At 51.1% G+C, this 14,610-nt stretch overlaps 3 protein-coding genes across 3 annotated transcripts; 1 reads left to right on the forward strand and 2 right to left on the reverse strand.

The window, feature by feature from the left end:
- Positions 1-300: 300 nt before the first annotated feature.
- Positions 301-2,786, reverse strand: BAG1 (bradyzoite antigen BAG1). Its single transcript, XM_002365075.2, has 4 exons — positions 2,316-2,786; positions 1,711-1,764; positions 1,272-1,485; positions 301-835 (listed from the first exon to the last, which is right to left on the reverse strand). The coding sequence occupies exons 1-4, from the start codon at positions 2,520-2,522 to the stop codon at positions 621-623; spliced, it is 690 nt and encodes a 229-aa protein (XP_002365116.1). The 5' UTR covers positions 2,523-2,786; the 3' UTR covers positions 301-620.
- Positions 2,787-4,572: 1,786 nt separating this feature from the next.
- Positions 4,573-11,235, reverse strand: TGME49_259010 (vacuolar ATP synthase subunit d, putative). Its single transcript, XM_002365074.1, has 12 exons — positions 10,755-11,235; positions 10,472-10,589; positions 9,907-9,960; positions 9,084-9,189; positions 8,352-8,550; positions 7,911-8,014; positions 7,544-7,658; positions 6,779-6,843; positions 6,214-6,261; positions 5,581-5,707; positions 5,302-5,369; positions 4,573-4,781 (listed from the first exon to the last, which is right to left on the reverse strand). Exons 1-12 carry the CDS (start codon positions 10,873-10,875, stop codon positions 4,716-4,718), a joined length of 1,191 nt encoding a protein of 396 aa, XP_002365115.1. The 5' UTR covers positions 10,876-11,235; the 3' UTR covers positions 4,573-4,715.
- Positions 11,236-13,051: 1,816 nt separating this feature from the next.
- TGME49_259000 (hypothetical protein) lies at positions 13,052-14,087 on the forward strand (the record flags this gene model as incomplete). Its single annotated transcript, XM_002365073.1, has 1 exon — positions 13,052-14,087. One exon carries the CDS (start codon positions 13,052-13,054, stop codon positions 13,739-13,741), a length of 690 nt encoding a protein of 229 aa, XP_002365114.1. The 3' UTR covers positions 13,742-14,087.
- Positions 14,088-14,610: the final 523 nt, after the last annotated feature.

A 14,610-nucleotide genomic window follows, 5' to 3' on the forward strand; every position in this document is an offset into this window, starting at 1 on the left:
CTGACCGAATGAACCAGGCGACGTCTTTGGGGACAACACCGGCCACACCCATACCTTTCTCGTGGAACGTCTACGTTCAGTTCAGTGAAGCCTGGTGGTTGCAGTGTTGTTCTAGGATTTCCGCTTTCTTCTTTTGGAAGAACGGCTGATCTCGACTTTCCGTCCTTCCAAGAACTGTGCTTATGTACTGAAACAAGGGGCGCTGGCTGCGAATTTGAAACCTCACGTTGCTTTGTTTTTCTGTTGTCGTCAGGGGCCATGCGGCTCCTCCGGAACAGTCGCCTCTATTTCATGCCGAAGGGTTATAACACACCTATTCAACTCTAATTCGCTTACGGTCTTGAACCGTTGAACGCTAGGTTTCTGGATACGCGCTGCGACGATAAACCGCAGACACGCGATACGCACTACCTCGACGGACAAGTCCTCTAAAGAAAAACCGTCACGCATGAGGCTGCCCATCAACCAGGTTTTCTCGGCTGGCGCCAGCAAACGGGAGGTCTTCTTTGCAATCCTACTCGTACTATTTATTATCTTGCACTGTCAACAGTTCTCCCACACCTTTACATTTTCATGAGGTTCCTCCGTGTTCCCCTGCCCCACGAACGGCATCGCTGCCTCTACTTCACGCTGATTTGTTGCTTTGCGCCCCCTGAATCCTCGACCTTGATCGTGACACGTAGAACGCCGTTGTCCATTGCCGCACTGATTCCGTCGGGCTTGTAATTACTCGGGAGCTGGAACCGGCGCGCAAAATAACCGGACACTCGCTCAGTCAAAATGTTCTTTGTTTTGCCATCGTCCACTTTCTCCGCTTCTTTCGAGGTCTTCTCTCCTGCCAGGGCAGCACGGAGCAACGCGATTCCGTCGTCATGCACGAAAAAAATCACCTGGTTAAAGCGGAATCTTCAGCGCTGCCTGCTGTCCCCAGTTCTATCAGAGAAAGCTTACGTGCCATCTTCATTCGGCTAAGCTTCTTGTGCCTTTTTTGTAACATCTACAACTGGGGCTACAAGTTTGCACTGCAAGATTCCTTTCCTTCCAGATCCATTTTCTACTACCACAGTTTATTACGATAGCCACAGGTGCCGAGACAGTCAACGAGCTTTTGTCCTCAGTGCAACATGTCCACTGAACTCAAATACGTTTACGTCCCCGATACTCGTGTACAGTGGTGTATGTCTTCTGTGCCGGCGCCTCGTCAGCAAGCACGTTCCGATAACGCATGCACGTTGTGCATCTGACGGATACACCGTCGACAGACGATTTACCTTTGATAACGATGGCTCCGTTGTCGACTTCTATGGTTACGTCATCTTTCTGAAGACCTGGCAAGTCAGCCAAAATAATCATTTCCTTCTTTTTGCTGTCGAACTCCACGTCGACTCTGGGTCTCCACGTGATGTCCTCCATCATTTCGTTTGCGGTGAGGGCCGTCTCGAACAACATATCGTCGATGGGATTAAGACCGACTCCACCCCAAAACTGCACAGATGCACACATCTGTGGCACGACCATCCCTCCTACTCAAGGCGTAACACAAAGGGAAACCAGTATTACATCCAAGCTCCTATTTTTCGGTTGTAGCATGCGCCTCTCGTCACGGCTACACTCCGGTACACCGAACTTGCCGCTATCGCCGCCCGTGAGCTTTTCCTCTTCGAAAATCCCAACTTTTCCCTTCAGGTCCACCATCGCTGTCAGTCTTACCGGGGGAGGGTAGTACGCCAGAGCAAACGGGCTTACTTCATCCAAATAGTCTAGCTGCATATCCACGCATCAAATCGCAATTTCCATCGCTGTTTACCGCAAGAAGGCGTCCCCGCTGTCGTTTGAGAGGTAGTCCAACATCTTCGGAACCTTCCTTGTCTTCGTCACTGTTGCGAGACTCTCATTCCCGGTCTGAGTATAGTTGCTCGTATCCAGACTCCCTCTCGTGTGACAACACTCCAGTTGAAATCGTGTCGGGGGTGACCAACCTCTCTCTCATCACCGACAATGGCGCAGTTCCGTCTCTTCAACATGATCCACGCTTTCCTCCGCAGGGAGAAAATGTACTTCACCCCGAATACCATTCCTGCTCACACTGTCGAGTGTGATGGAACAAACGCACCTCTGCACCTCGCGAGTCACTTCTCAGTCTCAGTTTTAGTCGGAGACCACTCTATCGCTCCCCCATGTAAGTGTTTACGCCTGTACCTTCTGTGCTACACACACACATCTCGTTTCCTTTCTTTTCGTAACTCCCTGCACCGCTCTTTCTAGTCGAACCCCAGACTCCCGGTTGATGCAGATGCCCTCTGTTTCAACTGTACCTGTTGAGAGGCGACCGGTCGAACATTTTTGTCGTGACTCAGCCTATTTCTGAGATCATCGTAACATGAGAAATGTGAGTGAGGCCCCGCGGGATGGAACGCACGCATGGGACACACTCCACTCGGGGAAATGGCTGTCGCAGTAGCAGGATGCTTGGTACATCCCGGTGGACAAGCTCCCGGCGGATGCGATGCTGACGGCGCCATCTTTTTTGAATATCATACGGGACCTGGGCTTTGCAGATAATTTTCCGAACGCTCTGGCCCGCCCCTTCTCCCTAGTTTGACGCTCTCACAGACGACGACGTCCAGTCGCGAACGACGCAAGACCGAGTCCCGAAATGCCACTGAGCTACACACGCCGCGCACTCTTCTGCTTTTTAGCAGCGAAGTCCTCTGCACACAGGTCTCCTTTGGCAAAAGCACAGCTGAACGCACGGAAGATCGCAGAAGACAAAGAGTAGCACATCTGAGAAAACGCTCCGGCCTTCTGCCTTTCTCTAGTAGACAGAGGTCGCTGCGTAGACAAAAGGCCTCGCCAGACAGGGGCATCTCGCCGACCTCAGGATCGTGAAACCGTGCGGCCAGTACCGTCGCCAGTGAGCAGGCGAAGCCGCTACGCTGTAGCCAGTGCAGGAAAAACGGGAACTCGTCGACAGGCCGGCAATCTCGCGACTCGCTGCGACACAGCACGCCCAGGTTTCCACCCAAACATGGAGTTCAGGACTGATGATAGTGCATCTCGTAGAGTGCACTGATCAGTAGAAGGCGAAGAAGAGCTTCTGTAGAGCGCAGTGAACCGAGTAGATACAGGGAACGTGACAAGAATAAGACGGGCGACCTTCTTGCACAAAACTGGCAAAGGCCGGGGAGCGTGAAGGCGGATCGCCGTCCGTGCGAGAACCGGAGGCAGTCATGGGGAACTGGAGGAAGATCCAGGGGAGGAGGACTTCTCGTGATGAGAATTGTGGCTGTTCGTGGACAGAGAGGACGCCGACGCGGGCACCCCTCTGCACTGTCACGCGTTCACTGCTACTCGGTTTCAGATCCTTTGTTTGCTTTGGCAGACTTCCGGCACAAACGAGAGCCAGAAACGCGAACTTTTAATGGCTTTCGACTGGCGAGTGAGGCTTGACTAACGAGCAGAACGCTTGTGCGGTTAAGTGAATGGAAAGCTGGATGGTGACGTCGTTGCCCCTCTGCCATGAACTGTTAAGAAGTGAGTCTGTCGGCTTATTCCCTCCATCACCAGAAGGAAGCAAACGAGGTGACGGTGAATCCCTCCTGTTCTGTCTTCCACCGGCTGTCCCCGCTCTGGCGAAAACTGTTCGACTCCACGAGGCTGGTGCGTGGACTCGCTCTAAGGAACACAGAACGCCGCCGCTACATCGAGAAGAAGGTAGACAGAGCCGGGCAACTGGATAAAGTCGCAAATTCATTTCTTGCTACGCTATCGCACGTCATAGCTGAGTGTATCACGAATCTGTTCTGTCCGGCATAAGACTAGTCGCATCGATGCGTTGCAGGGAATTGGAGAACGAGGCCAAAGGCGCATCTGCGCAGCAACTACTGCGTTTGGCGGTAGAACTTCAGAATGGATGCTCTCTGGTGTTTCAGATCTCAACGGGGGTCGAAGAAAGTGGACCGAGTCCAAAGGCCTCCACACCACATGCACACAGTTTCGACTTCCACTCTTCGCTGCGCGGAACTACGGAGCAGCTCCTCCTTGCTCGCGGGGATGAGCAGACAGACATTCGGGTGAATTAAGCCGTCGTGACACGACCTAGAAAAGGGAAGTGAACGAAACTGAGCACTCTGGAAGCACAAAACTCCTTTTTGAATGTGCCCTGTCCCCTCGAACAGATCGATGGACGCCCGTCAGCGCCGCTGTCAATGCCGGCCTCGAAACTCGGACTTGCCGGTTTCTAACGAGCCTACAGCGAACCTTGGGCCAGCAAGGTTCCAATTCCTGTAAATCTAAATGCCTGCCGAGCAAATGCCGATTCTCTGTGTGAGTATGTGTGTCGTCAAAGAGACTGCCTCTCCTGCCTAGTTCCTCTCTCGTACACGCTCTGTTCGTCTGGGGTGTATGGCTGGAACGGCGAATCTCTTTAGTCTCTGCGTTCCGGCCACAATTTGCAGGACTTCACCACACAACACTCTGAACTTCTCAGATAACAGCGACGACTCCTTCCCCATGTTCGCCTGCGAGAGCCGTTGCTCTCGAACTTTGAAAAGAGCGAGGAAGCGATCGAGGATGACAGAGGGCAGGACAGCGGGAAGGCAGAAACAGGCATAACGTGGACGAAAGCAAATGACCGCGGACAAGGAAAGTGAAAAAACAAGATCGAGGACAAACGCGAACGAGACGGCAGCCGCATGCGACAGCATCCACGGTCTTCACACCCGAGGAGGGAAGAGAGGAACAATCTGGTCGGAAATGTACTCCTTTCTCTTCATCAAAATCTGAAGAAAACACAAAGGCAACAAGATGTCCACATGCATTTTTTACGAAACAACACAAATTACTGACTGACGGCACAGTAACGCATTTCGAAACCCACACACAATAACACAATATTCTCCATGCTTGCTGTACATGTATTAAAACGGTGTTTCGACATCCTACTTTGCTAGTTCACATGATTCCTCTAGGTACAAATGCGCACACAATCTTCCACTACGCCACTTACTACTGTTACACGGTCGACAAATCTATTCATATATATTAAATACGTTCACATATATATACATATTTATATATATATATATATATTTATATATATATATATACGCACCCTTCAGTATCTATATATCTCCACATACAAGTATGCGTATGCATATACAATGAGCAAGAAAATCGTCGTAACCTTGTGTCTCTCCCTTGGTTTTTTCGCACATTCCCTCTGAACTCCGAAGGTGTGAGAGAAAACACTGGGAAGTACTCCGTGAAGAACAGCTCTCTCCGCGCGGCGTTTTTACGTACCATGTCGGCAATCCAAACGATGTTGCGGATTTCCTGTTCTTTCAGCTTCACCCACGCATAGTAAATTCCTGGAAGTCAAAGAAGAACGATAAACACAGGTGCCATCCAAAACGTCTGTCTGACTCCCGTCTCGTCGCCCTCTGGGCTCTCCTGCCCCTCCCGCTTCCGATCCCCGGTCCTTCCTCTGCACCATCGTTGCATGCACTCTTTGTCCACCTCCTTTCTTCCCCCTCGATCCTCCATTTTTTTCACTCCTTTTCTCATTTCTCCTCCGCTTACCGTAGTGGAACTGCTGCTCAAACGCAAGTTCGCACATTGTCGCCGTTTCGCTGTAGAGCAAGTCTTCCAGGGATTTGAATTTGCTCGTGCTCGCCATGTTGATTGCGGCCTCATTGCCCTGGCCCTCCTATCAAGACAAAACATAACATGCCCTGAATTTGTCAGAATGGATATCGAACAAATACAGTGTAATATATATCTTTATACATACGTATATTTATATATATATATTTGTGTTTTTACTTGTGTGCACAGTTGTCTGTGTGTGCAGAGATGGAGGCACAAATGCAGGAGACACTGAACTCTCAAAAGCCTGGCCCTCGTCTTGTCTTTCGTGGGCATGTCTGTTTAGGGAGATTCAGAAACATGACACACACCTGACGAAATATTTACACCTTTATACACACACGAATACATACATATACATCTCTCTCTCTCTCTCTCTCTCTCTCTCTATATATATATATATATATATGTGCATGTATTTCCATCGCTCGATAGCTCGACTAGACACAGGCAGATGTCTACCCGTGACGATAAGGGAACGGGGAATGGCGACATCAAATGCCTCATAAATCAGAAACTACCTGAGAGTAGAAGAGAGAACATCGAAAAAATGAGGTGTCTTCTTACCTGTCCAACGTAGAACGATTTGCATTGCTCATAAAGGTTCAGGTAGCTCTGAAAAAACATGCATTTTCAAGTAAGAACCGCACCGAAACAAGCAGTCCGATACATCTAGGGGCCTCAATCTCTGTAACTTTGGAAAAAAACTTCACAGATTTTTACGTTTTCGCCCACACAAAGGATCCAGGAGTTATCTTTATGGAACATACTTCCTAAAAAAACAATATTCTCGAAATAAATGGACGACAACGTGTACGTCTCTGTATCTCTCTGTATACTCCTATCCATTTTGAATGTCCCAGCTATCAATCTATCTTTCTGTCTCCCTCAACGTATCTTATCTTTCTCTATCAGGTCGTATCTATTTCTAGCGATCTGCTCCTTTCGAGCTTTGATTCAGATGCCTAGTCGCGCTTTCACCTCTGCTTGTGTGTCTACGTCCTGCTTTCTATGCACTCGCGCGGATGCAAGAGCAGCTGCTCCGCCCTGTGTCTGTTGATCTACCATACTGCCGCCGGAGAAACATCTCTGGCAAAGCCGAGACAGATTTTTTTTCTCTTGCTTGTCCTACAGAGAAAGGCGCCAGAGCTGCGCGGACAGTCGTGTCATTCCACGCCTTTCGCAGGCCATCCGTTCCTGTAGTGAAACGCACACCAAATCAACAAAAAGAACCTAAAGCAAGACAATGGGTACATATATACACGCACATATATGTAAATATATATATATATATATATCTACATATATAAATCGACAGAAAGGACGGATTGAAGAGCAGACTGAGAAGTGTGAGGACAGGTCGACAGTGACAGAGATGGATTCAGGTTAAAAGAGACAACGATTCACATGCTTAGACGAGGAACGCCTTCACAAGACTACGCATGTGAGAGCAGATGGACACCCGCAATCTGCATCTTTAGATGGCGGAGGAGGCCGAGGTTTCTGCGGCGCTCTTCGCTTCCTCTTTTCTGTCCCCCGGTGGCCTCAGCTTCGCCTTTTCATTTCCTTGAGAAGAGACGTTCGTAGTCAGGAGCGACCCGCGAAGTCTCTCTCTCTTCTCGTCTTCTCTTTGCTTCTGCGGAAGAAGTAAGAGCAGACGAGATTGCAACTTTTCATCTGCGGCACCGGACGGGAGGAGAACTTCCGAAAAGAAGACCGCCACTGAAACCCAGACAAGAGACACTGAGGATCCACGCCTTTGAGAAGAGACATGCCAGATGAATGGAGAAGAGACGACGCAGAGAGATGAGCAGGTACCGACAGGTGGCGGGGAAGGACTGCTCGTAGTTAGGAGACACCGGGCGCAGAGAGACGCAACTCAGCTCTTGTTCCTGACCTTCGGGATAGAGATAACCGAATGACGGATACAGAGCCTGGCGATCCATTTGCTGTTGCTGATTCGAAGAGAGCGAGTTGACGACCAAGCGGAGGACACGGTAGTCCGCTTCCCTCTGCAGACAAAGACAAGAAAAGAAGTCTCTTCCGAAGGGGCGAACAGCGAAAACAGACGACAGCGAAGGAGGAAAGCGAATCCGCAGAGAGCAAGAGCTGCCCAGAGCAACAGGAAACGCAGAGACGTCCACATGCGAGAGGAAAGAAAGGAACAGATGCGCGGTTCTGAGAGCGGGATACGAGGACGCGGTGTTGAAGGAGGAAAAGAAAACGAAAAACTAATGGAGAACTGCTTCTGACGGAACACGAACCTTGAGAATGTGCGTCATAACTTCCTTGGTTGTGCCTCCAAGAGACTGGACGAAGGCGTAGAAATCCTCCAGCCAGCCTTTCTTGAGGCTGTTCCTCATCAGCTCTGGAAAAAAAATCACATGCACAAACATGCCCTCCCAGTTCTCTCGTTTTCCATAAAAAGGAATGTTCCTCTTTGCCCACTTTCTTCCTGTCTTTGCCAGTATCTGAGTCTCCGATGAGGCACTGTTCTCTCAAATCTCCTCTGCCATCTCTCTTCCTCTCATTCCATCGTCGTCTCCCTCTGTTCGTTCTCTTTTCGCTCATCCTCTGTGCCTCCCGTCTCTTAGCTCTCGGCACCGCGCTAGTCCTCTCTCTTTCCTTCCTCTCTTTATGTCATACCTCTTCTTTCTATCTCATCTCTCTTCTCCTCCCTTGACCTCTCTTCTTCTTCTCCTCACCGATATCTGTTTCGGAGACGATGCTGGCGACTTCTGCGAGGCTGCGGCCACCGTGTTCAGCGGAGTGAGCCGCGGCTTGCGATCCAGACTCTGTGAGAAAAGCTTGGAAATATTTCCCCACCGGTGTGTCGATCAACAGTGCGCGATACAGTTCCTCGTAGCTCGTCGTCAAATCCATGTTCGCAATCGCAGCCATTTCCTGAGTGACGGTTCACGGAAGCAGGCCCTCTTCAACGAATGAAAGAAAGATCTCCCTGGCCTATCGTCCTCGTCACGGCTGCCGCGCGAGCGCACCCCTGCGACTTTCGCTAATTCAAAATCAATTCTTGGAAAACGCAAAGTCGCATCCCGACTCCAAACCACATATCTCCCCAGCTCCACACTTCGCCACGCACGCACGCTGTCTATACAGCTGCGGACTCGCGTCTTTACCGGCTCGCGCAACTCGACTGTTCAACCTCACCCAATCTCTCCGAGACACTACTGAGCACCTCTCTGTCTTGTGCGTCTCTCGCGTTGTCGTATACATTTAAAATGCGCGAACACAAGCATATACACTTATGTATGTGACGTACGTCTCTATGCAAATGCACAGTCAGTTCTCTCTAGCATTTCGACGTCGCCTTGCCATACAGATCCCTGCGCGGTACGGAGGCGAGGAGGGACGGCGGCAGAGAAAAGACACAAGAGACAATTTCTTGCAGACAGTTCGTCTTTCGTCTCTCCGTCTACCTGGAAGTACCCCATTGGGTCGACGCGCGCCAGAAGCTCGTGAGAAGACTTTCTGTTCAGGGCGCCCTGAATCAGACCGACGACGTTGTCAATCATCTTCTCCGTTCTGCGAGGAAACCGGAGAAAAACGGAGAGTCTCGGACTCAAAAAGAGATGAAAAAGACCTATGGGGGATGGGGGGGGGGGGGGCGCGACACGCGACTCGGGAAACTACCTGAAAAAATGCTGAAGTCCACCGCTTCCCCCTCTTGTCAGAAAAGCGCCCAGCCCATAGGTCACGCTGGAGCTGAACCTCAGAAACGCTGCAGGAAGTTACAATAAAGAAAGGAAGCACAGCATGCACTCTGACACTCACACGCCAGCATTCCAGAGCACTACAGAGACGCTTAGATTCTAGAAAAATATTCTCCCTCTCTTTACCCATAAATACATATACCAATATACATATACATATATGTACAAGTATATATACATATATGTACAAATATATATATATATATAAATATATATATATATATATATATATGCAAGAACAAAGCAGGGTAAGCGTGGCTGAGAATTTCCGTATCAATCGCTGGCGTCGGCTTATGAACGGCGCCGGGCCGGGCCATCAAGAGCAGCTCATGCGAATTCGTTTTTCACTCTTGCATGCGACAAGGTGGACGGGAGTGAATGCGGAGTGATGTCCAGGCGGGCGAGGAGCAAGAACACAGAGGCCAGGGAAGACGCATGTGATTTTGAAAAGAGAAGACTCGTGAAGAAGAGGGAGACCAGAGAAAGAGAGTCGAAGAGCAGACAGAAAAGCCAAGCGTCTTTCGCTTACGCGATGAAGTCCATGAACTTGCCAAGAGGCCCTGAAGCCTGTGACCGCATGTACCTGGAACACCACGGAAAAAGAATCACGGGGAGACGGGATGAACGAAGAAACTCGGCAAGACGGAGAAGAATCTCTTCGAGGTGTCTGAGTCGCAGAAAGCGAAGCAGGAAGCGTGAGCTGGAGAGCCTTCCACTTTTTTCCTCCGCCTCAGAGAAGAAGCGAAAAGGGAGAGCGTTGCAGGAGGCAGTGCCAAGCGTGGAGCAACGCGGAAGGGCAGCTCGCGTAGCAAAATGTCTTCCTACGCGGAAGGTGTATCGCTGCCGTTCTGCGGTGCCACAAGGGTGCCGGGCGAGTGGACGCGACCGAAGAAAAGTGTGAAGAGCGACAGAGGAAGAGATGACAGCACGACAGTCACAAAAAACTTGGTTGTCTGTGCGTCTCATGCGGCTGGAGTTCCGTTATTTAGTCTCCTAGGTGCAGCAGTGTGGTTTTCTGGCTTCGCTTTGCGATTCTGCGTTGCGGTCTGCGGAAGCGAGAAAGGCGAGCACAGTCGAGAGCGAAACGGAATTACCGGAACTCGGAAGCCATCTTCTCTCGACACTTCTGGGATAAAGTCGGTACCGCCAGGGGCAGAGGCTCGTCCTGCATGAACGGACCGTAATCCGTCTCCTCGAGGGCCGACCGCAGATCTGAGAAGAAAACACCGGAAAAAACGTCTCGATCTACACCACAGCAGACGGCAAACGCTCGACGCAGAGAAAAAAGGGCACCCGCGCGCTGAGGAGCAGCGAGAAAAACCACGCAAGACCGCGCGGATCCCCTCAGAAAGAGAACGTGGAAGTCGAGAAACCTACCCTCGAGCGAATCCGCGGCGGACAACTTTTTATAATCTTCCTCCGTCAAGAAGGCCGAGCGCAACCCTCGGCAGATGCCTTCCAGGTAGCCGTCGTCGACGTTGAAGAACGAGAGCTCCATTTTGCGGGGACAAAGAAAAACTTTCCCGAGAGGTGCGGTGTACAGACAGCGGAAGTGGAGGCGCTGGGGGACGGCGCGTCGCGCACACCTGTGAAGAGAAGGCGAGCGACGAGGATGCGAAACGACGGAACAGAAGAACGCACAAAAGAAAGGATGGACAGAGGGGAGTGGAGAAGCAGAGAAGCAGGGAGAAAAACCGCTGCTTGCGACAGCCTCAAGAAAACGAGGTGCACACAGGAAAAGATGAGGGATTCCCCGTGTGCCCGGTGACACCGGGTGTACATACACCCCAAATCGTCGTGAAGACAGCAGAAAGGAACGAAGATCCCCTCGAGGGAGACGAGAGGAGGCCAGCAGAACTCAAAGAAGCGGCGATCCGAGAGGTATCTCCTTCGCTTTCTTGCTCTCGCTTCTCGCCCTCCTTCTCTGAGTCGAGTGTTACAAAAGAAACAGTGCCCGAGACTCAAAAAGAACGGTGCGCGAGTGCACAGTTGTCAACAGGACGTTGGTGAGAGTGAAGAACAGACAGCAAGAGAGCGATCAGGTGAACGGCGGGGGAGAGGCGGAAAAAGAAAGCAAGGAACGAGGGAGAGCAGAAGAACTGCACGTTGCAGTTGCGCTTTCGCGATAGTTGACTTTGTTCAGAAACAAGAGCGCAAGTTCCGACCGACGAGGCGTGAGAAGACTAAGACGACGCTCGAGGAAGAAGAAATACGGAAGGAGAACATCGAGCAGGAGGGCGAAGGAAGAGAAACGAGAAGAGAGAAAGCGAGAATAACGTGTGAACGGGACTGTGAAATGCCTAGATAAAGAAGGCCTGAGGACGAAACGACGCAGGAATGATCTCTCGACAAAAGGGAGGAAACGACGATACTACAAAGCGGCTCTCTCAGTCCGGGGAAGGGGAAGAGCGGTGGCGAAAGATAACCGCATGCGAGAGAGAAGACAGAGAGGAACTTGGAAAGAATAAAAGAACTTTAACAAGAGAAACGCGCGACCTTGACAGGTAATTGCAACGACACTGTTGGCGGCAGCGTCTTAGTCGGCAGATGGCACGAGATTCAGGTGTACGTACAGCCGAAGAACGCGCCTGGCAACTCGCAACAGAACGTTTCTGCCCGTCACTTTCTTCTCGTTTTCTTCTCGCGGCCAATCAACAATTCCATTTTCACTTGCAGCTGCGTGACGGCGTTTCTCGCCTTTTCCCTCTAATGTACCGGTGAGGCGCGTAGCTGTCTCTCCCTTTTCAGAAAACTCCGCATATACGCCGACCCTGGGCGCTCGACATGTGCAGGAGGAGAAGGCACAAAGTGTGCGTTGAACATGCGAGAAACGCGTCTCACTGTGAAGCATGTCTCTCATCGGATTTTCGCATTCCGTGTGTGTCTGTCTTTTTTCTTTCTCTTTCTGTTTCCCCCTCCTCATCGTTTGATCTCGCCTTGCGAATTGGGAAGCTTCCTCGCACTTCATTCTCGCGATTCACCGTCTTCTCGACACACTCTTCGTTGCTGCTCGCCTTCTTTTCTCGCTCGCCTCTTCCAGCTGCTCTCAGTTCAGACAAATCGTCGCTCCTCTCGCGTCCCTCCTGACTTTCTTCTTTCAAAGGCTTCTGACTAATGCACAAAGTCGGCAGCAAACGTTCGTCAAGAGCATGAAACTTCGAACAGGGAGGCCCAGCGCCCGAGCGTAAGTGAAGGCCTCTCCAGAGTCCGAGGAAGAACATTTCCAATTTTAAAACCTTTTGACGGGCAAGGACGCAGACAGAAAGGCGAGAAGAGACTCAGCGTACACACTCCTTCACGAGTCCTTTCTCCTGCCCTCGCTGCCGTCTATTCCTGCTTCCACGGTTTTCTCAGGGGTACATACACCTCACTCAGGCTTGCCTGGTCGAGGCACCTCCGCTGAAAAGACCCTCTTGAGGTGTATGTACACCGGGTGCCAGCGTTTTCGACATCCGTGATCAAGAAAGCCCCGCATTTCTTCACATCCTCTCTCTCGTTTGTCTGGGAAACCCATTTCCCCCTTTCTCTCTTCTGCAGCGTCGAAACCATTCGAGTTCTCTCCTCGAAACTTTTTTTTCCTCACCCGCGCTGCTCTCTTTCTCTCCCTGCTCATCGACCCCGCAAGCTTCTCCGCTTTTGGTCGCCGGATTTCCGCGAGTCTCCGCCTTCAGAAAATGGAGAAGCATCCGGCGGACTCGGCAGATTTCGCTCGTTCCTGCTGGACCTTTCCGCTGGACGCGGGCGTCTCGTCAGCGCGTTCGCGGGGCAACCTTCCGCCGCCGGCTTCGCTGCCTTCGCCTCCGGGATTCGCCTTCACAGAGTCTGCCGCGAGTGCCGCTCCTGCCGCTGCTTCGCAGAGTCTGCCCGCCACCTCGCGCGTCGACGCAGTCCGGCGCCAGCACCTCCTTGCCAAGAAAGGCTGGGAGATCGCGATTTCTCCCGCCAAGAATTTGGCCATGAACTTCTTCATGATTTACATGGGCGGTGTGAACTCGAGCGGCATCTTTGGCATCCTCATCCTCTTCTACGTCCTCCACAGCTGCTTCTCCTCCGCTCTCAGCGTCCGACGCGTTTTCGGTGGGATCGAACAAGAACGAGAGGCGCTCCGTGCGTCTTCCTCCTCTCCCTCACCCTCTTCTTCCTCCTCGGGGGACCGCAGACGCGAGGCTGCGCAAGAGGCGAACTGGAGTCTGGGCGCCGTCTTCTTTCTGCAGAAAACGGTGTATCTCCTCATCAGCCTCGGCGGATGCCTGTACGTCTTGAATCACTGCGCGAAGGCTGGCCTCTTGCCTCTCAACAGCGGAGACTTCATCGCGTTGATTCCAGAGAAACGATTCTCCGTTGTCGCCGTGGGGGGGCTGTAGGTCAACTGGGGAGGAGGAGCATGTGTTTCTGAGGACTGGAGAAAACTGTTTTCCAAAGAAGAGCGACAAAAAAGAGGGACGTCTAAACGGCGTCCGCCTGGTTCGCCTGCTGAGTGTCCGGTCCAAAATTCTTTCTCTGCGTCTTCGTCTTTCACCCTGTTTTCTCGGCTCGCCTATCTTTCTTTACTCTTCTGCGGCAAAGCGCAAAAGGACAAAATGTACTTTTTCAATCGAATGCGAAACAATGCTGGGTTTCGTCTCGGAGACACGCCGAGACACTCCAAGGAAGCAAGCCGGGGTAGTACTCTGGCCCTCTCGCGAGGAGGAGGTCAATGCTGTTTGCTTCAAAGCCTCTGAATCAAAGAGTCTCTCTTACTCTCTTTGTCAACTTTGCTCGTTCCTTACTTCGATCTGAACCCTCGCTTTCGGAGTTCACTCATGTCGCTTCTCTCTCCTTTCCTTTCTCTTTTCATACCTACAGTTCTCTCTCTCTTCCATTCTTTCTTCGTGCCTAGTCTTCTTATATACCCTTCTCTCTCTCTCTCTGCGTCTCTTTCCTTACCTCGCCCTCTCCACTTCGCTTCTTCTCCCGTTCTCTCTCTCTCTTTAACGTCTTTTTTCTCTTCTCTGCTGTCTTACCGCTTCCTAACGATAAAGGAAAACACTGTTACCACGTCCGCAATGATGCCTACATAAATATACAAATATCATCTCTCTATGCATCTCTTTATCTATATATACATAGATCGGTAGATAGAGACTTCATTCTCGCTCTGTATAGGCACTCAGAGATTTGGTTTGTGTTTCAGAATTGCAAGAGAAACTTCAGAATTCAGAGCTGATAGCCTGATCGGTAACACTCCTCACGC

Source organism: Toxoplasma gondii, chromosome VIIb (genome assembly GCF_000006565.2).
Source record: "Toxoplasma gondii ME49 chromosome VIIb, whole genome shotgun sequence".
Lineage (NCBI taxonomy): Eukaryota > Apicomplexa > Conoidasida > Eucoccidiorida > Sarcocystidae > Toxoplasma > Toxoplasma gondii.

Bases quoted from the DNA above. Each gene is read 5' to 3' on its own strand.
- BAG1 (XM_002365075.2), bottom strand. From the start codon at position 2,522: ATGGCGCCGTCAGCATCGCATCCGCCGGGAGCTTGTCCACCGGGATGT. The intron at 1,765-2,315 runs GTACAGTTGAAA...GTGGATATGCAG, and splicing joins GACCGGTCGCCTCTCAACAG to CTAGACTATTTGGATGAAGT. The intron at 1,486-1,710 runs GTAAGACTGACA...GCATCTGTGCAG, and splicing joins TGGCGTACTACCCTCCCCCG to TTTTGGGGTGGAGTCGGTCT.
- TGME49_259010 (XM_002365074.1), bottom strand. From the start codon at position 10,875: ATGGAGCTCTCGTTCTTCAACGTCGACGACGGCTACCTGGAAGGCATC. The intron at 9,190-9,906 runs GTAAGCGAAAGA...GTTTCCTCGCAG, and splicing joins AAGTTCATGGACTTCATCGC to AACGGAGAAGATGATTGACA. The intron at 5,708-6,213 runs GTAAGAAGACAC...TTGTCTTGATAG, and splicing joins AATCGTTCTACGTTGGACAG to GAGGGCCAGGGCAATGAGGC.